The 20,148-nt window shown below is 50.9% G+C and overlaps 1 protein-coding gene across 6 annotated transcripts in view; it reads left to right on the top strand.

Annotated features, from left to right (window-relative positions):
* sorbs3 (sorbin and SH3 domain containing 3) overlaps positions 1–20,148 on the top strand; it is a 79,006-nt gene that overhangs the window by 25,700 nt on the left and 33,158 nt on the right. For 5 of the 6 annotated variants that reach the window (XM_059641208.1, XM_048523101.2, XM_048523103.2 and 2 more), the window contains 8 exons: positions 6,877–7,122; positions 8,289–8,358; positions 8,732–8,844; positions 9,552–9,615; positions 10,693–10,734; positions 15,911–16,004; positions 17,319–17,433; positions 19,609–19,662. In XM_059641208.1, the coding sequence (XP_059497191.1) occupies positions 6,877–7,122; positions 8,289–8,358; positions 8,732–8,844; positions 9,552–9,615; positions 10,693–10,734; positions 15,911–16,004; positions 17,319–17,433; positions 19,609–19,662 (798 nt within the window). The remainder of the gene's footprint in view (positions 1–6,876; positions 7,123–8,288; positions 8,359–8,731; positions 8,845–9,551; positions 9,616–10,692; positions 10,735–15,910; positions 16,005–17,318; positions 17,434–19,608; positions 19,663–20,148) is intronic. The other variant, XM_048523106.2, reaches the window with a different exon arrangement.

Raw genomic sequence — 20,148 nt, 5'->3', positions numbered from 1 at the left:
CTGTCATCTAACACCTGTTGGAAATTGCACTCTCTGCCATGTCTCCTTTCAATGTCACATCTGCCGGAACTCGATCCCCTCTCATTCACATTATCTCGGCAGCCTAGGAAAGCACAAGCTTCATTTCCCTTACAACTTGCTCATTTATCTCATCATTTGACCATGCCACTGACCCATACACTATCCACAAACTAATCCCAGGAATCTCTGTCTTTCAGACCAGAGATCGTCTTATTCAACAGAGTGGCAGGATTGATATGCCAACTGGCCTATTCCCACTCCTTTCATCTTCTGGGATCTCCCTGGAACCCAATCCCTTGGGATCTCTCAGTCCCAAACAATCCTACGGGATCTCTATTTATAGGATGAAGCATTTCCATCTAAGCTTCTCTTAAATCCTTCAAGGAGCAGACAGAAGGACAATTTAGCTCTAAAACACAGCAGCAATCAGTACTGACCCTCTGACAGTGCGGCTCTCCCTCAGCACTGACCCTCTGACAGTGCGGCTCTCCCTCAGCACGAACCTCCGACAGTGCAGCACTCCCTCACTACTGACCCTCCAACAGTGCGGCTCTCCCTCAGCACGAACCTCCGACAGTGCGGCACTCCCTCATTACTGACACTCCGACAGTGCGGCACTCCCTCACTACTGACCCTCCGATAGTGCGGCGCTACCTCAGCACATACCTTCTCACAGTGCGGCGCTCCCTCAGCACTGACCCTCTGACAGTGCCGCCCTCCCTCAGTACTGACACTCCGACAGCATGGCGCTCCTTAAGCACTGACCCTCCGACAGTGTGGCGCTCCTTAAGCACTGACCCTCCAATATTGTGGCCCTCCCTCAGCACTGATCCTCCAAGATTGTGGCCCTCCCTCAGCACTGATCCTCCGATGGAGCAGCACTCCATCAGCACTGACCCTCCGACAGTGCAGCGCTCCCTCAGCACTGACCCACCGACAGTGCGGCACTCCCTCAGCACTGACCCTCCAACAGTGCGGCGCTCCCTCAGCACTGACCCTCCGACAGTGCGGCACTCCGTCAGTACTGACCCTCTGACAGTGCGGCACTCCCTCAGTTCTGACCCTCTGACAGTGCAGCACTCCCTCAGCACTGACCCTCCGACATTGCAGCATTACCTCAGCACTGACCCTCCAGTGTGTCACTCCCTCAGCACTGACCCTCCGACAGTGCGGCACTCCCTCAGTACTGACCCTCCGACAGTGTGTCACTCCCTCAGCACTGACCCTCCGACAGTGCGGCACTCCCTCAGCACTGACCCTCCGACAGTGCAGCATTACCTCAGCACTGACCCTCCAGTGTGTCACTCCCTCAGCACTGACCCTCCGACAGTGTGTCACTCCCTCAGCACTGACCCTCCGACAGTGCGGCACTCCCTCAGCACTGACCCTCGGACAGTGCGGCGCTCCCTCAGCACTGACCCTCCGACAGTGCGGCGCTCCCTCAGCACTGACCCTCTGACAGTGCGGCACTCCCTCAGCACTGACCCTCCGACAGTGCAGCACTCCCTCAGCACTCACCCTCTGACAGTGCGGCGCTCCCTCAGCACTGACCCTCCGACAGTGCAGCACTCCCTCAGCACTGACCCTCTGACAGTGCGGCACTCCCTCAGCACTGACCCTCCGACAGTGCAGCACTCCCTCAGCACTGACCCTCCGACAGTGCGGCACTCCCTCAGCACTGACCCTCTGACAGTGCGGCGCTCCCTCAGCACTGACCCTCCGACAGTGCGGCGCTCCCTCAGCACTGACCCTCTGACAGTGCAGCACTCCCTCAGCACTGACCCTCTGACAGTGCAGCACTCCCTCAGCACTGACCCTCTGACAGTGCGGCACTCCCTCAGTACTGACCCTCCGACAGTGCGGCACTCCCTCAGTACTGACCCTCCGACACTGTTACACTCCCTCAGCACTGACCCTCCGACAGTGCGGCGCTCCCTCAGCACTGACCCTCCGACAGTGCGGCACTCCCTCAGTACTGACCCTCCGACAGTGTGTCACTCCCTCAGTACTGACCCTCTGACAGTGCAGCGCTCCCTCAGTACTGACCCTCCGACAGTGCGGCACTCCCTCAGCACTGACCCTCTGACAGTGCGGCACTCCCTCAGCACTGACCCTCTGACAGTGCGGCACTCCCTCAGCACTGACCCTCTGACAGTGCGGCACTCCCTCAGCACTGACCCTCCGACAGTGCGGCGCTCCCTCAGCACTGACCCTCCGACAGTGCGGCGCTCCCTCAGCACTGACCCTCTGACAGTGCAGCACTCCCTCAGCACTGACCCTCTGACAGTGCAGCACTCCCTCAGCACTGACCCTCTGACAGTGCGGCACTCCCTCAGTACTGACCCTCCGACAGTGCGGCACTCCCTCAGTACTGACCCTCCGACACTGTTACACTCCCTCAGCACTGACCCTCCGACAGTGCGGCGCTCCCTCAGCACTGACCCTCCGACAGTGCGGCACTCCCTCAGTACTGACCCTCCGACAGTGTGTCACTCCCTCAGTACTGACCCTCTGACAGTGCAGCGCTCCCTCAGTACTGACCCTCCGACAGTGCGGCGCTCCCTCAGCACTGACCCTCTGACAGTGCGGCACTCCCTCAGCACTGACCCTCCGACAGTGCAGCACTCCCTCAGCACTGACCCTCCGACAGTGCAGCACTCCCTCAGCACTGACCCTCTGACAGTGTGGCACTCCCTCAGTACTGACCCTCCGACAGTGCGGCACTCCCTCAGCACTGACCCTCCGACAGTGCAGCACTCCCTCAGCACTGACCCTCCGACAGTGTGTCACTCCCTCAGCACTGACCCTCCGACAGTGCGGCACTCTCTCAGTACTGACCCTCCGACAGTGCGGCACTCCCTCAGCACTGACCCTCCGACAGTGCAGCACTCCCTCAGCACTGACCCTCCGACAGTGCGACGCTCCCTCAGTACTGACCCTCCGACAGTGCAGCACTCCCTCAGCACTGACCCTCCGACAGTGCGGCGCTCCCTCAGCACTGACCCACTGACAGTGCAGCACTCCCTCAGCACTGACCCTCCGACAGTGCGACGCTCCCTCAGTACTGACCCTCTGACAGTGCAGCACTCCCTCAGCACTGACCCTCCGACAGTGCGGCACTCCCTCAGCACTGACCCTCTGACAGTGCAGCACTCCCTCAGCACTGACCCTCTGACAGTGCGGCACTCCCTCAGCACTGAACCTCTGACAGTGCGGCACTCCCTCAGCACTGACCCTCTGACAGTGCGGCACTCCCTCAGCACTGACCCTCTGACAGTGCGGCACTCCCTCAGCACTGACCCTCTGACAGTGCGGCACTCCCTCAGTACTGACCCTCCGACAGTGCGGCGCTCCCTCAGCACTGACCCTCTGACAGTGCAGCACTCCCTCAGCACTGACCCTCCGACAGAGCGACGCTCCCTCAGTACTGACCCTCTGACAGTGCAGCACTCCCTCAGCACTGACCCTCCGACAGTGCGGCACTCCCTCAGCACTGACCCTCTGACAGTGCAGCACTCCCTCAGCACTGACCCTCCGACAGTGCGGCACTCCCTCAGCACTGACCCTCCGACAGTGCGGCACTCCCTCAGCACTGACCCTCTGACAGTGCGGCACTCCCTCAGCACTGACCCTCTGACAGTGCGGCACTCCCTCAGCACTGACCCTCCGACAGTGCGGCACTCCCTCAGCACTGACCCTCTGACAGTGCAGCACTCCCTCAGCACTGACCCTCCGACAGTGCGGCACTCCCTCAGCACTGACCCTCTGACAGTGCAGCACTCCCTCAGCACTGACCCTCTGACAGTGCGGCACTCCCTCAGTACTGACCCTCCGACAGTGCGGCACTCCCTCAGCACTGACCCTCCGACAGTGCGGCGCTCCCTCAGTACTGACCCTCCGACAGTGCGGCGCTCCCTCAGTACTGACCCTCCGACAGTGCGGCACTCCCTCAGCACTGACCCTCCGACAGTGCGGCACTCCCTCAGCACTGACCCTCCGACAGTGCGGCACTCCCTCAGCACTGACCCTCTGACAGTGTTACACTCCCTCAGCACTGACCCTCCGACAGTGCGGCACTCCCTCAGCACTGACCCTCCGACAGTGCGGCGCTCCCTCAGTACTGACCCTCCGACAGTGCAGCGCTCCCTCAGTACTGACCCTCCGACAGTGCGGCACTCCCTCAGCACTGACCCTCCGACAGTGCGGCACTCCCTCAGCACTGACCCTCCGACAGTGCGGCACTCCCTCAGCACTGACCCTCTGACAGTGCGGCGCTCCCTCAGTACTGACCCTCCGACAGTGCAGCGCTCCCTCAGTACTGACCCTCCGACAGTGCAGCACTCCCTCAGCACTGACCCTCGAACAGTGCAGCGCTCCCTCAGCACTCACCCTCTGACAGTGCGGCACTCCCTCAGCACTGACCCTCCGACAGTGCGGCACTCCCTCAGCACTGACCCTCCGACAGTGCGGCGCTCCCTCAGCACTGACCCTCCGACAGTGCGGCGCTCCCTCAGTCCTGACCTTCCGACAGTGCGGCACTCCCTCAGCACTGACCCTCCGACAGTGTTACACTCCCTCAGTACTGACCCTCTGACAGTGTTACACTCCCTCAGCACTGACCCTCCGACAGTGCGGCACTCCCTCAGCACTGACCCTCCGACAGTGCGTCACTCCCTCAGTACTGACCCTCTGACAGTGCAGCACTCCCTCAGCACTGACCCTCCGACAGTGCGGCACTCCCTCAGCACTGACCCTCCGAAAGTGCGGCGCTCCCTCAGTACTGACCCTCCGACAGTGCGGCGCTCCCTCAGTACTGACCCTCCGACAGTGCAGCGCTCCCTCAGTACTGACCTTCCGACAGTGCGGCACTCCCTCAGCACTGACCCTCCGACAGTGTTACACTCCCTCAGTACTGACCCTCTGACAGTGTTACACTCCCTCAGCACTGACCCTCCGACAGTGCGGCACTCCCTCAGCACTGACCCTCCGACAGTGCGGCACTCCCTCAGCACTGACCCTCCGACAGTGCGGCGCTCCCTCAGTACTGACCCTCCGACAGTGCAGCACTCCCTCAGCACTCACCCTCTGACAGTGCGGCACTCCCTCAGCACTGACCCTCCGACAGTGCGGCACTCCCTCAGCACTGACCCTCCGACAGTGCGGCGCTCCCTCGGTACTGACCCTCCGACAGTGCGGCGCTCCCTCAGTACTGACCCTCCGACAGTGCGGCGCTCCCTCAGTACTGACCTTCCGACAGTGCGGCACTCCCTCAGCACTGACCCTCCGACAGTGTTACACTCCCTCAGTACTGACCCTCCGACAGTGCAGCACTCCCTCAGTACTGACCCTCTGACAGTGCGGCGCTCCCTCAGCACTGACTCCTCTGACAGTGTGTCACTCCCTCAGCACTGACCCTCCGACAGTGCAGCACTCCCTCAGTACTGACCCTCCGACAGTGCAGCACTCCCTCAGTACTGACCCTCTGACAGTGCGGCACTCCCTCAGCACTGACCCTCCGACAGTGTTACACTCCCTCAGCACTGACCCTCCGACAGTGCAGCACTCCCTCAGTACTGACCCTCTGACAGTGCGGCGCTCCCTCAGCACTGACTCCTCTGACAGTGTGTCACTCCCTCAGCACTGACCCTCCGACAGTGCAGCACTCCCTCAGTACTGACCCTCCGACAGTGCAGCACTCCCTCAGTACTGACCCTCTGACAGTGCGGCGCTCCCTCAGCACTGACTCCTCTGACAGTGTGTCACTCCCTCAGCACTGACCCTCCGACAGTGCAGCACTCCCTCAGTACTGACCCTCCGACAGTGCGGCACTCCCTCAGCACTGACTCCTCTAACAGTGTTACACTCCCTCAGCACTGACCCTCTGACAGTGCGGCGCTCCCTCAGTACTGACCCTCCGACAGTGCGGCACTCCCTCAGCACTGACTCCTCGAACAGTGTGGCGCTCCCTCAGCACTGACTCCTCTAACAGTGCGGCACTCCCTCAGCACTGACTCCTCTAACAGTGTTACACTCCCTCAGCACTGACCCTCTGACAGTGTGGCACTCCCTCAGCACTGACCCTCTGACAGTGCGGCGCTCCCTCAGCACTGACCCTCCGACAGTGCGGCACTCCCTCAGCACTGACCCTCCGACAGTGCGGCACTCCCTCAGCACTGACTCCTCTAACAGTGCGGCACTCCCTCAGCACTGACTCCTCTAACAGTGTTACACTCCCTCAGCACTGACCCTCTGACAGTGTGGCACTCCCTCAGCACTGACCCTCTGACAGTGCGGCGCTCCCTCAGCACTGACCCTCCGACAGTGCGGCACTCCCTCAGTACTGACCCTCTGACAGTGCGGCGCTCCCTCAGCACTGACCCTCCGACAGTGCGGCACTCCCTCAGTACTGACCCTCTGACAGTGCGGCACTCCCGCAGTACTGACCCTCCGACAGTGTGGCACTCCCTCAGTACTGACCCTCTGACAGTGCAGCACTCCCTCAGCACTAACCCTCCGACAGTGCGGCACTCCCGCAGTACTGACCCTCCGACAGTGTGGCACTCCCTCAGTACTGACATTCTGACAGCGCAGCGTTCCCTCTTTACTGACCCCGTGTCAGTGTGGCACTCCCTCAGCACTGACTTCTCTGACAGTGCGGTGCTCCCTCTGTACTGACCCTCTGATCGTGCAGCACTCCCTTAGTACTGACCCTTTGACAGTGCAGCCCATCCTCAACCCAAGGTCAGTAGGAGTTCTTGATATGTCGATTGTTAAGTTCCTTCCATGCCTTCTGGTACAGGCACAGTTGCTGATCATTATCAACAGTATTCCTACCTATTGGCCTTGTTTTCTCAGGATGGGCCTGTCCGTCAGCCCAAAATCTTCATGATTTCCAAACACACGAGCGTCCAGCTGTCCGAGCAACCAGGTGGAACACTGCGGAAGAAGATTCTGTCACCAGGGGAATCCGCCAGCCCTCCCTGCTCCAGCTCTGATAGAGTTCCCACACCCAATGACTTTGTCCCTTCTCTGGACACAGAGCCCGACTTTTCTCCAGGAAGAGCTATCAATGGATGGACCGAACCACACAATCCAGCTCCGGTAATGAATCCCAGTCACATTCCCTGTGCCTGTGACCTCTCACACAGGGTCACAGAGCTTCGGAAAATGTTCACCTCCTGGAGAAAGAGGGACAGTTGCAGCAAGGACACAAGTTAAGCTGAACATTAGGAGACCGAGAGGAGTGGAGATCTACTGTTGTTTGGTGTGGTGCAAATTTTTGGTTTGGTGTTGGGACCATAGTTGCTCGGCATCTCTTACTGAGTCAACCTTGGTGAAGCCTGGTGAACTGTGAAGGGGACAGTGTTGTAACCTTTGAAAGACACAGATAAGGTGCTGGAGAGGGCAGACTGATGGATGAAATTCAGAGCAAAGAAGCATGAAGTGATTCATTTTGGGAAGAAGAATGCTGAGAGACAGTCTAAAATAAAGGGCGCTTCTGTAAAAGGGGTGCAGGAGCAGAGGGTATATATGTGCATGTCTTTAAAGATGATTGGATAGGAGGAGAGAGCAGTGTCCTTAGTTTAACTAATGTCGGAAGCATACAAAATAGCCATTTAAACCATTCATTCATGGCAGATCATGGCTGATGATGAACATTTGGATAATGATTATGGCAAGAGGTAAAGATTGGCATGGGGGATATGGGTTTGAATTAATGGGATATTGGCACTAGTACTGGGCAAGAAGGGAGCTCTTCCACTGGCATGGGCTCCATCAGAATCTTGCTGGGACTCACATAACCTGGGCTGCGAATTTGGAGATGGACAAGCTGTGAGTCATGATTGTGTCTTCATTTCTTGTTGTTTCTTCACAGGATCTGGCTCATATTCTCTCAAATGCTGTTTGTTTCTCTTCCTGCTGCTTGCTTATCATTCTCACTCTCCCTTTCTACCTTCTCCTTCCCACTTTCATCTGGCTCCCTTCTCGCAATTTTGCTGTCTCACTCTGTGGCTCTCGGTGTTCTCGCTCTCACTCCTTTTCATCTTTTACTGTGCTTTTCCTCACTCACTGTTTCCTCATCCCTCCCACCTTGTCTGTCTTCTCTCTTTCCCCATCTCTCCCATCACCTCCTCCCCTCTTTCTTCCTTTTTCCCTCCCCTCTATCTTCTCCCTCTGTTTCACCTCTCTCCCCTTCCTCTCTCTCACTCTGTCCCCCTGTCACCATTCATTCTTTCCTACTCTGTCCCTCTGCTGTCTGTGCACAGGTTCTGGAGATGAATGGAACTGAAGGACACTCTGTATGTTCAGATGTAGCATCCACTGATCAGCCCAGGGGTAAGTTATATAACGTATCATAGGGAAGGACCATAGAACACAGAACATGTTTCATCCTGACTACACCTCATGCTTTTGACAAGGTAGAGGCAGCTTTACTGTGAACGTAACCCTGTGCTGTCCCCACCCGGGGAGTATTTGATGGGGTACAGTGTAGAGGGAGCTTTACTCTGTATCTAGCCCTGTGGAATCCCTGCCCTGGGTGTGTTTGATAGAGACAGTGTAGAGAGAGCTCGACTGTTTATCTAACTCCATGATGACCCTGTCCTGGGAATGTTAGATGTGAAGAATGAGCTTTTCTTTGTTTATGTACAGTTTGTCCTGTTTGTACAATTATTGTGCTCAGTGCTTACTATCCAAAACCCCCTCGCAGCGGACACTGGATCAACTAAGGATCAAACCGAAGCTCGGCGGGAAAAGATCTGGATAAAGTATGAAGGTGCTGGCCCGATGGATGAAATGGGAATGCCTATTGCTTCCAGACCAGTAAGTGAGAACCTTGTGATAGAATATTCCTGAATCTCTGCGAATTTGTATTCTTCATTGATGTTCATTCTTTCAGCAGATAACATCAGCAAGACAAGGACAAGCTCATTACAGCAATCAGTGTGAAATGGTCCAGTCAAAACACTGAATCCAAATTCACCACAATCCTAATTACTGCCTATATGGCGAATCCCAGACTCGAGGATTATGGCCTGTTTACGACACCAATTTCCATTTCTAATCCCTAGATTCTGGGTACCAGCCCCTGGGGTTTAAACTCCAACCTGTCCTGAAGCATTGTGGGAAGAATCTCCAAAACCATTGCTGACAGAATGGCCTAAACCCCTTGGATCTGCTGTGGATTTCTATTCAAATGAAATGATCCAGACTTTGCTTTGCTCATTGTCAGTAATGCTGAGTGAAAGATGAATCGTGATTGTAGGTCTTTCAGAAAGGCCAAGACCCCTCCAAATAGTAACAGTAATGAAGGTATAAGAAATACAGACTCAGGCTAGTGAGAGGCTACATGTTTAATGGAGCTGTGCGCCCCATTCTCTCTCTCTCTGTCTCTCTCTCTCTCTCTCTCTCTCTGTGTCTCTGTCTTCCATCTCTATCTCTGTTTGTCTCATTGTCTGCCTGTTTGTCTCTATCTCTGTTTTCCCTCAGTCTCACCATCTGACTGCTGCTGTGTTTTGTGTTTTGAACAGAGTGTGAACAAGCCAAAGGATTGGTACAGGATGATGTTTCAGCAGATTCACAGCAGACCCACAGGTAAATGAGAAAATGATTGAGCAGGGAGGGAGGAGACCAAATTGGGAATGATGGATAGGACATGATGAAAAGGGAAGGAGTGTGTGAGGAGGGCAAGATGAAGATGAGAGAAGAGAAGTGGGGAGGGCAGCAGAGAACACGGGCAGGGGGAAAAGCTGTGGTCCAGAAGTTGAAAGATTAACTCACAAAATGGACAACAACCTTCCTTATCTCAGAACCTCCAGAATTGCTTCACAGCCAAGTGACACACAGCAAGCAATACGGAAGACTGACCCTATCATTTGTTTTCCTGACCTTAGTTCCAAAACGAACCGAGTGCCCTGGTTCCCGTTTTGGCCATGAGATCTCTGACATCCACCTGCATCAGAAGATGAGACCTCTGTCTTACAGTTCCTCCAAAAGGCAACTTTTCCAACAGCATAGCACTCCCTCACTGACACTGGGCATTCTAGCCTGGATTGCTATGCCCAAGGTCTGCAGTGGGGTTCAAACACACAATCTTCTGACCCAAAAGCCAGAGTGCCTCCCACTGAGCTTCAGTGCCTCCTGGAAAAGATAAAGTCCCAAAGGCGTTTTTCTCCATTGGATACCTTAACTTAAACTCCAGGCTATGTGGCTTGTTTGGCTGGAAGGAGTTTTTTTCTTAAATTGCTCATTGAGACACGCCCTGGATCTTCTGAAGGAGTGTCATACTGGACTTAAATGTTTACTCTCTTTCTCTCTCCACAGATTGCTGCTAGACCTGCTGAGTTTCTCCAGCATTCTCTCTGTTTGTTTCAAATTTCCAGCATCTGTAATATTTACTTTTATTTTACTCTCTGGATCTTCCTTGTTGACCAGGATTTCTGGTGTGAGTAGATTCCTGGGGGACATGGATTCCTGGGTAAGGGATTCTGGAGGAAGTGGATTCCTGGGGGATAGGGTTAGAGGGAAAGGGAATCAAGTGGAAGTGGAGGAAGATGATATCTTGAGGATGTGAAAAGTGCCACATAAATGTAAGCTCTTTCCTTTTCGAAGTTCTGTTTGAGTGAAATCACAATCAAATGTTGGATTGATTCAATAAATGTTTGATTGCAGATGATGAATTGGATGCCGATGATGTGACAGACAAATCAAACAGTAAGTTCCTTGTTAAGTTTTATCTTCAAAATCAGCCATAACACACTCATCGATCTCAGTGCAATCAAGGACAGCGAGCATGGATTTGGAAAGGGACAGTTCATTCCGTTGAAACTGATGGAATATTTTGAAGAAGTGCTGAAGGGAGCAGACGGGAATATCTATGAATGTTATATGTACAGACTTCCAGAAGACTGGTGACTTATTCCCACATTAGAGATTATTAGTTATAGTTGAAGCTCATAGAATTAAAGGTAGAAGATTGACCTGGTTCAGAGAGTGGCTGAGCAACAGAAGACAGAGAATGGGGATAAGGGGGAGTTACTCCAAATAGCAGCATGCGACCAGTGTGTCTCACAAGGATCTGTTTTGCAGTCTGAACTACTGACTATATTTTTTAACGACTGGGGTGATGGAATAAGAAGCCATATAGGTGTATTTATAGATGACACAGAGAGAGGTGGAGTTGTGGCCAGTGCAGATAGAAGTGTGACGTTACAAAAACATACAGCTAGATAAGTGAACATATGAAACTGAGGCAAAGGGATTTCATTGTTTAAATGGGTAAGGTCAGGAGTGATACCAGAACTTCTGCATTTAATCCCAAGGAATAATTACACAAATTCGAGATGTCTTCCCTGGAGTTTCAAAGGGTCAGGAATGATTGGATCAGGATTTTTGTGGTATGAAGGGGAACTCATGGGATGAGAGAATATTTATTTCATTGATTGGAAAGTCAGTTATAAGTAGAGTCAGTCTTTCAGGAGTGGAAACAGAGATCATCACATCATGCAAAATATGGGTAAAGTTTGGAACTCCCTTCTGCAGTTGTTATGGTCCCCACAGAAACAGATCGCTTTGAAAAAAAAGGTAATTTCCCAGTGACTGATAACAAAGAACCAAAAGATAAGGCTTTGCATTTTTAGACTTTTACTGTTACAAACAAACAAACATCAACAGGCAAATAATAAACCAAATTAAAGATAAGATACCCTCACATTAACTAACCCACACAATTGAGGTCGGTCTTGTATGGCATTTTTCTGTGCATCAAACTACCGGCAGATATGTACCATCATTGGAACAATCCCCTCATGGCTCCCAGCACCTCCATAAGCTTAGTCACCCTGCTGATTTTTAACTCTTTGCATTTTTCTAAAGGGTGGGTCCTTTCCCTAAGGTGGGGGATTTCAAGACAAGGGGGCATATTTTTAAGGTGAGAGGACGAGGTTTTAAAAAGACATGGGGGGCAGTTTTCTTACACAGAGTGTGGTTTATGTGTAGAATGAACTTCCAGAGGAAGCTGTGGATGTGGGTACAGTCACAATGTTTAAAAAAAATGTTGATAAGCCCATGAATAAGAAATGTTCAGAGGGATATGGGCCAAGTGCAGGCAGGTGGAACTAGTTTAGTTTGGGATTATGGTTATCAAGGACTGGTTGGGCTGAAGGGTCTGTTTCTGTGTTGTATGACTCTATGACAATAAAATTATAATAATCTGCCAGGGTTCCCCAGATCCACTTTCCACCCACAAGCCCCACCTTGGCCTTTCAGTTTCCTGTCACATGATTTCAGAGGGTTTCTTTTGGAATTTCTCCTCCATAGCAAACAGATTCCGTGGGTTCGTCTCCGAGCAGAGATACTTACATGACCTTATCATCTCTCTTTCAGAATGCTCCCTTTCGCCAGAATAGAAAGGAGATATTTGAAAATATCGCCCATGTGATGCCCAGCTTTCATAACAACACATTAATTGATGCAAGGCCTATTGTCGGTTTGAAATCTGAGACTCATCACTTTTTGAGAACCAAAGTTACAAAGGGATGGGAGGCCAAGGCTGGGATATATCATAAATTCACTGTCAGCCTTGCTATCATTGACTCGTGGAACACACTCTGGGGCTGCATTCGGTCTTCTGCGACTGAGTTCCTGCAGTGAGGCTTAAAATGATGGCCCAGAGAGTGACTGAGGAGAATGACATACTAATTTCTAATTCTCTGTGGCCAGGATTGAGAGTACCGAAGACAGTAAGAACTGCAGATGCGGAAGTCAGAGTGTGGAGCTGGAGGAACACAGCATGCCAGGCAGCATCAGAGGAGCAGAAGGATTCTGATGAAGGGTCCAGACCTGAAACATCGACTCTCCTACTCCTCTGATGCTGCCTGACCTGCTGTGTTCCTCCAGCTCCACACTGTGTTGAGAGTACCAAAGGTTATGTTTGCCTGCCTGGTGCCCTGGTTCAGAATACTTCACCTGGGCTGCGCAGGAACTTGAAATGGGAGGAAAAATATCCAGTTGTTGTGGTCCATGTAAGTACCAGTGATATAGGTAGAAAGGAGAAAGAGTTCTCCTGAAGGGATGTGAGCAGCTAGGGGTTAAATCAGAAAGCAGAATCGAAACGGTAATAATCTCTAGATTATTACCTGATCCACGAGCTAATTGGCACAAGGTAAACAAGACTAAAGTAGTAAATGGGTGGCTCAAAGTTTGGTTTGGGAGAAATGTGGTTTTGAATTCAAGGGACATTGGCACCAGTACTGGGGAAGGAGGGAGTGTTTCCAATAAAATAGGTTCTACCTGAGGTCTGCTGGGACCAGAGTCCTATTGAATCGCATAACTGGGGCTTTGGATAGGCCTTTAAACCCAATAGTGGGTGGAGTGCGTTCTTTTGAATAGATAATTATAAAACCAGAGGTAAAGGAGAAGATAGGATTGCAGGTTAGTGATAGGATGTGATTGTTATCAGAAAATAAAAGGAAGAAGCAGGAAGTGTGAATGTTATATTGCACTGACAGGCCATAAAATTGTAGGGAAACTCGATAGTAAATCAAACTGAAAGACTTTGTACCTTAGTGCACAAAGTATTTGCATTAAGGTAGACAATCTGATGGCACAAATTGGGCTAAATGAGTACAATCTCATAGCTATTTGGAAATATTACAAATCCAAGAACTTAACATTCAGGGATATTTGACCTTTCAGAAAGACAGGAGGGAAGGAAAAGGTGGCGGGATAGCACTGTTACTTAGCAATGAACTGAGGACAGTTGTGAGAGTTGACCTGGGTTAAGATGATACAGAGTCCATTTGGGTAGAGGTACAAAAGAGCAAGGAAGGGAAAGAAAACATTGGTAGGAGTAATGTACAGACACTAACCACTCTGTGAGAATAGCTATAAATCAACAAATAACAGGACCATGTAAAAAGAATAGAGCAATAATCATGGGTGACTTTGACTTTCATGTTGATTGGGTGAATAAAGTTGGAAAGAGTAGCTAAGACAGCCCATTTGTAGAGTGCATCAGGAATAGTTTCCTAGAGCAACATGTCATGGAGCTAACCAGGGAGCCAAAAGTTGTTGGTATCTGATCAGAGGATTGGAAAGCGACTAACATGACAGGTCAGTTCAAAAAGGGAAAAAAAACGCTAGTAGCTGTGGATCGATTAACCTAATGTCTGTTTTTTGGTGAAGTATTGGAATCAGTTAACGAGGGACTAATAACAGAACATTCGGAAAATCATAAGCTAAACGAGCAGCGTCAACATGGTTTCATGAAAGAAAAATCATGTCTGACTAATTAATTAGAGCTTCTTCAGGAAGTCTCAACCAGAGTGGGCAGAGGAGAGCCAGTAGATGTGTTGTATTTAGACTTCCAGCATCCTTTGCCAAGATACTGCACGAAAGCTTAAGTCAAAGATAAAACCCCCTGGTGTGGGAGGTAGTTTATTGGCATGGTTAGAGAGGATTAGCTAATGGGTAGGAAAGAGTGAGTGGAGATAAATGGTTTCTTTTTCATGTCATTGTGACAAGTGGGGTTCCACAGGGATCAGTACTGGGATCACAACCGTTCACAATGTATATTAATGATAGAGGAAGGAAGCGAATATACTGCAGCCAAATTTGCAGACAGCACATAAATAGGTGGAAAGGCAGTTTGCAAGATAGATAGACTGATATTGATAGATTAACCGAGTAGGCAAAATGTTGGCAGATGGAGTGTGATGTGGGAAAATATGAAGTTGTTCATTTTAGAATAGACTGCAGAAAGCTGCAACATTAGGGACTCAGTGTACTTGCTAATGAAACACTGAACCAGGACAATGTTGTAGCAGATAATCAAAGAGGCGAATGGAGTGTTGGCCCTTATTTCAAGATGTTTGGAGTGTGAGTCGGGAAGTCTAACTGTAACTGTACAAGGTGCTGGTGAAACCACACACCCGGAGTACTGTCAGCAATTTTGGTCCCCCTTATTTAAGGAAAGACATCATTTCAATGGAGTTCAGAGAAAGTTCACAGGGATGATCCCTGGTATGGAGGGAGTTTGTTTTCATTAGGATGAGAGTATCGCTGGCCAGGCCAGCATTTATTGCCCATCCCTAATTGCCTAGAGCGCAGTTATGAGTCAACCACATTGCTGTGGGCTGTCACATGTAGGCCAGACCAGGTAAGGATGGCAGTTTCCTTCCCTAAAGGACATCAGTGAAACCGATGGGGTTTCTCAATAATTGGTATCTGTTTCATGGTCATCATTAAACTTTTAATTCCAGATTCTTTTTAGTTGAATCCATACATGGTGGGATTCAAAGCCCGGTCCCCAGAACATTACTGGAGTCTCTGGATTAATAGCTAGTGATAATATCACGAGGCTGTTGCCATCTCCCCATTGTCTTATGAGCAAGGGCTAAACAGGTTGGGACTCAGTTTAGAAGAATGAGAGGTGATCTCATTGAAACATATAGGCTTCTTAAGTGTCAGTGCTGAGAGGATGTTTCCCCTCATGGGAGAGTCTAGGACCAGAAGGCATTGCTTCAGAATAAAGGGGCACCAGTTGAAGATGAGGAGGAATTTCTTCTTTCAGAGGGTTGAGAGCCTTTGGAACTTCTTGCCACGGACAGCTGTGGAGGCAGAGTCATCGTGTCTAATTAAGGCTGACATAGATAGATTCCTGATCAGTCGGGGAATTGAGGGCTATGGGGAAAGGGCAGGAATTTGGATGTGAGGAGTGTCAGATCAGTCATGATCCTGTTGAATGGGGAAGCAAGCTCGAGGGGCTGAATGGCCTCCTCCTAGTTCCTACTTCTGATGGTCTTTCTAACCCACTGCTGACTTGGTTAAGGGGTTTCCCAGAGGTTCAGCTGCATTTCCAAGATCTTTATTTCAGCCTTTTGTGTTTCAGGAGATTCCCAATCCACAGATGATCTCTGGCAATTGACAGATGTGGAGATTCCAGGATCCGATGCCCTGCAGCCAGATTTCACCATCAACCACTGGTAGGTAAGATGCTGGAGTTTGCTGGTACACAAGCGTTGGACTGGGAATGGTTAATATCCGTCCCCTTGAGAGAACAAACATTCCTTTCAGCTGTCATCCTGACAGTCATGTTGTGGAATGAACATTCCTGAAAGGGCCACAGTGGGAGATGCACAGGGGAACGCCAGCTAACGGGTTAAATTCAGCACTGAATGGATTAAATTTGGCAGTGAAGGGGTTACATTTGGTAGCTACGTGGAATCATTCTGGCTGACTGTTCCTTCTCTCAGTGGGGAATGCTGCACATAATCCTTGCACAGCACACAGCCCAGTCCTGGGATCTGGTACAGACTCTGGACACTCCAGCCAATGGAAACTGTGACCAGATATCCCCAACACTTCCCAGCATTGCCTTTGTACCCCTCCTCACTCTCTCCACTGCACGTATCCCTTAAATTCCTCCCCATTAACCCCCCTCTACCCTAAACCCCCTCTCTCCTCTCCCCCTCACCCCTAAACCCCTCACTCGCTCTCCCCTCACTCGCTCTTACCTCACTCCCTCTACTTAACCCCACTGCTAAACCCCCTTTCCCCCTCTCCACTCGCCCCTCCCCCAAATGCCTCTCCCCACATGCCCTCCCCCAAACCCCCACTCCACAGTGACAACCAACTCAAACTGACATTTTCTCAGCCACCATCAGTTCTGAGGAAGGGTCACTGGACCCAAAATGTTAACTCTGTTTTCTCCTCTGCAGATGCTGCCAGACCTGCTGAGTTTGTCCAGCAACTTTGTTTTTGTTCCCCATTCCCCTAACCCTCTCTCCCAAACCCATCTCCCCTTGCTCCTTCTCCTTTAACCACCCCCCCAGTCCGCCCTCCCCCCTCCCCTATGTGCCTTGCCCATCATTCTCTCTCCTTCCCATTGTCTCTTCATGCACCCCCATCCCATTCTCCCACCCTGTTGCCCCTCTCTCTGTACCCCTTTCCATTTTCATGCTGCTTGTCTCTGACCAGTTAGAGGGGCTGAAAGGCCTCCTCCTGTTCTTGTCAAGAGACCCCAGAAGTGGGAGAGCAAGAGACCAGGTTCCCTTTCAGGCAGCTGCTGAGAAATAGAGCAAGAGCAATCTGTAGGAAGATGTTGCCTTATTTTGTGTGACTGTGCAATGAAAGAGCGAGTGTGGAATGTGAGCGATGTGTTTGTGTTCAGCACAGCCACACACTGGAGTCTCAACATGTTGTGAAATGTGGAGTTTTACCAACAAGAGCTCAGCCTTGGCTCTCATCTCCCTAAGCAACCATAACGCTTCATTTGGCATTTCCTTTCTGGTCTGCAGGAAGGAGCTGGAACTCCGAGAAGCGGAGAGTGAAGGCCTGAGGCTGCAGGCTCAGCACAACAGTATCTTCAGCTATGAGCCAGGAGACTGGATAGTGCAGGGACCAGAAGAAGGGGTCAGTCACTTTCTGGGTCCTGTCTCTACCTCCCTCTTTCACTCCTACTCTCTCTTTCTGGGCACTTTTATTCTCTGTCTGCTCCTTTCCATATCTCACCCCTCTCTCTTTCTATCTATCTCTGCCCCTATCTATTCGACCCCCAACACACCTCTCTCTCTCTCTCTCTCTCTCTCTCTCTCTCGCTGTCTCTCTCTCGCTGTCTCTCTCTCTCTCCCCCTGGAGAATGAGTCAGGAGACTGGACAGTGCAGGGGCCAGAGGAATAGGTCAGCTGTGTGCAGTTTCCTAACTCCATCTTTTTTTTTTCTCTCTACCTCTTTCAATTTCTCTCTCTCTCTCTCTCTCTCTCTCTCTCTCAGACTACCTCTCTCAATTTCTCTCACTCTCTTTCTACCTCTCTCAATTTCTCTCTCTCTCTGACTACCTCTCTCAATTTCTCTCTCATTCTCTCTCTACCTCTCTGAATTTCTCTCTCTCTCTCTACCTCTCTCAATTTCTCTCTCACTCTCTGACTACCTCTCTCAATTTCTCTCTCACTCTCTCTCTACCTCTCTCAATTTCTCTCTCTCTCGCTCTCTCTCTCTCTACCACTCTCAATTTCTTTCTCGCGCTACCTCTCTGAATTTCTCTCTCTTTCTCTACCTCTCTGAATTTCTCTCGCTACCTCACTAAGCCTCACTCAAGTCCACTGTTTCTCCCACATTATTTCATGTTGCATCCCTTTCTCTATAATTCACTGTCTCCATCTCTTTTTCACTTTCTCTCCCTCCTCTTGCTTTTGGAACTGTCTCTGTTTTTGTCCTTGGTTATATCTTTGTATGTCCCTCTGTCTCTCTCAGTTCTTTCATGGGAATTATTATCTTATTGTTGTTTGGCTCTTCCCTGTCTGTTGGGAGAAGGACACAGGATCTTTATCAGACTGTGACCACAGTTCTCTCACGTTGCAGACTGCAACAGTAAAACTAAAAGCCTCTGCACAAGCTAACCTTTTACTGTCGGTCAGTCTGACTCAGATTAAATAATCAAAATATTTTGCCCAACCTGAGATGATCTGACCACTGGAAACAGATCAGCATTATGAAATCAGGGAGCTGTGAAGCTTTGCAAACTATATACAACTCTTCAAGCTGGTTACTGAGTGACAGTGTGAGGGAGAAGGATTAACATCAGCAGGGATACAGTCAGTAACACGGCGCTGGAGAGGGGTTACTGAGTGCCAGTGTGAGGGAGAGGGATTAACATCAGTAGGGATACAGTCAGTAACACAGGGTGCTGTGGGGGAGAGGGGTTACTGAGTGACAGTGTGAAGGAGAGGGATTAACATCAGTAGGGATACAGTCAGTAACACAGGGCGCTGTGGGGGAGAGGGGTTACTGAGTGCCATTGTGAGGGAGAGGGATTAACGTCAGTAGGGATACAGTCAGTAACACAGGGTGCTGGGGGGGGAGAGGGGTTACTGAGTGACAGTGTGAGGGAGATGGATTAACATCAGTAGGGATACAGTCAGTAACACAGGGCGCTGGAGAGGGAAGAGGGGTTACTGAGTGACAGTGTGAGGGAGTGGGATTAACATCAGTAGGGATACAGTCAGTAACACAGGGCGCTGTGGGGGAGAGGGGTTACTGAGTGACTGTGAGGGAGAGGGATTAATATCAGTAGGGATACAGCCTGTAACACAGGGCCCTGGGGGGGAGAGGGGTTACTGAGTGACTGTGAGGGAGAGGGATTAACATCAGTAGGGATACAGCCTGTAACACAGGGCCCTGAGGGGGAGAGGGGTTACTGAGTGACAGTGTGAGGGAGAGGGATTAACATCAGTAGGGATATAGTCAGTAACACAGGGCCCTGGGGGGGGAGAGGGGTTACTGAGTGACAGTGTGAGGGAGAGGGATTAACATCAGTAGGGATACAGCCTGTAACACAGGGCCCTGGGGAGGGGAGAGGGGTTACTGAGTGACTGTGAGGGAGAGAGATTAATATCAGTAGGGATACAGTCAGTAACACAGGGTACTGGGGGGGGGAGAGGGGTTACTGAGTGACTGTGAGGGAGAGGGATTAACATCAGTAGGGATACAGCCTGTAACACAGGGTGCTGGGAGGGGAGAGTTCCCTCGGTAGCTACTTTTCATCAATCCTCTGTTGTCTCCATTGATGTTCTATTTCATATATTTTAGGCTGAATCTTCCACTGTGAATTCTGCCACCGGAAGTCTGTCCAACTCCATTGAGGTAAAGGACTGTGCTGCCCAATCGAGTTGTTATTCCCTCAGTTCGTGGCTCCAGTCTCAATTGAAGGTTTAAGAATGGGATGACCAGTCCTGTGCCTTGTTTAGTCAGTGCTGACTCTCCCTCCCATGTTGAAAGTTGTCCAGAGAGAGGGAAGTGGCAAATCAGTAAAGGAGAAGGCTGCAAATCTAAACTCACTGATACGACGGCAGGAGTCTGAATATACTCTTAAAAGGTAGAAAGTGGCACAGAGATATGGAGAGTGAGATACAGCAAGAGTTAAAAACAAAGGGAGGGAGAGATTGAGTTACAGAAAGAGAAGCAAGCCGAGAAAGAAAGGAACAACTTGCCTGAAAGAGATAAAATGAGAGGGTCGGGGAGGTGAAGCGAGATAGAGATAGAGAGGTGCCTTATCAGAGATTCCTAAACAAACTAACAGCTCATGGTGAAGTGGGTGACATATTGGATAGAAGATTGGTTAGCAAGTAG

The sequence above is a fragment of the Stegostoma tigrinum genome, chromosome 40, assembly GCF_030684315.1.
Source record: "Stegostoma tigrinum isolate sSteTig4 chromosome 40, sSteTig4.hap1, whole genome shotgun sequence".
Classification (NCBI taxonomy): Eukaryota; Metazoa; Chordata; class Chondrichthyes; order Orectolobiformes; family Stegostomatidae; genus Stegostoma; species Stegostoma tigrinum.
This window is presented reverse-complemented; position numbering and strand designations above follow the sequence as displayed.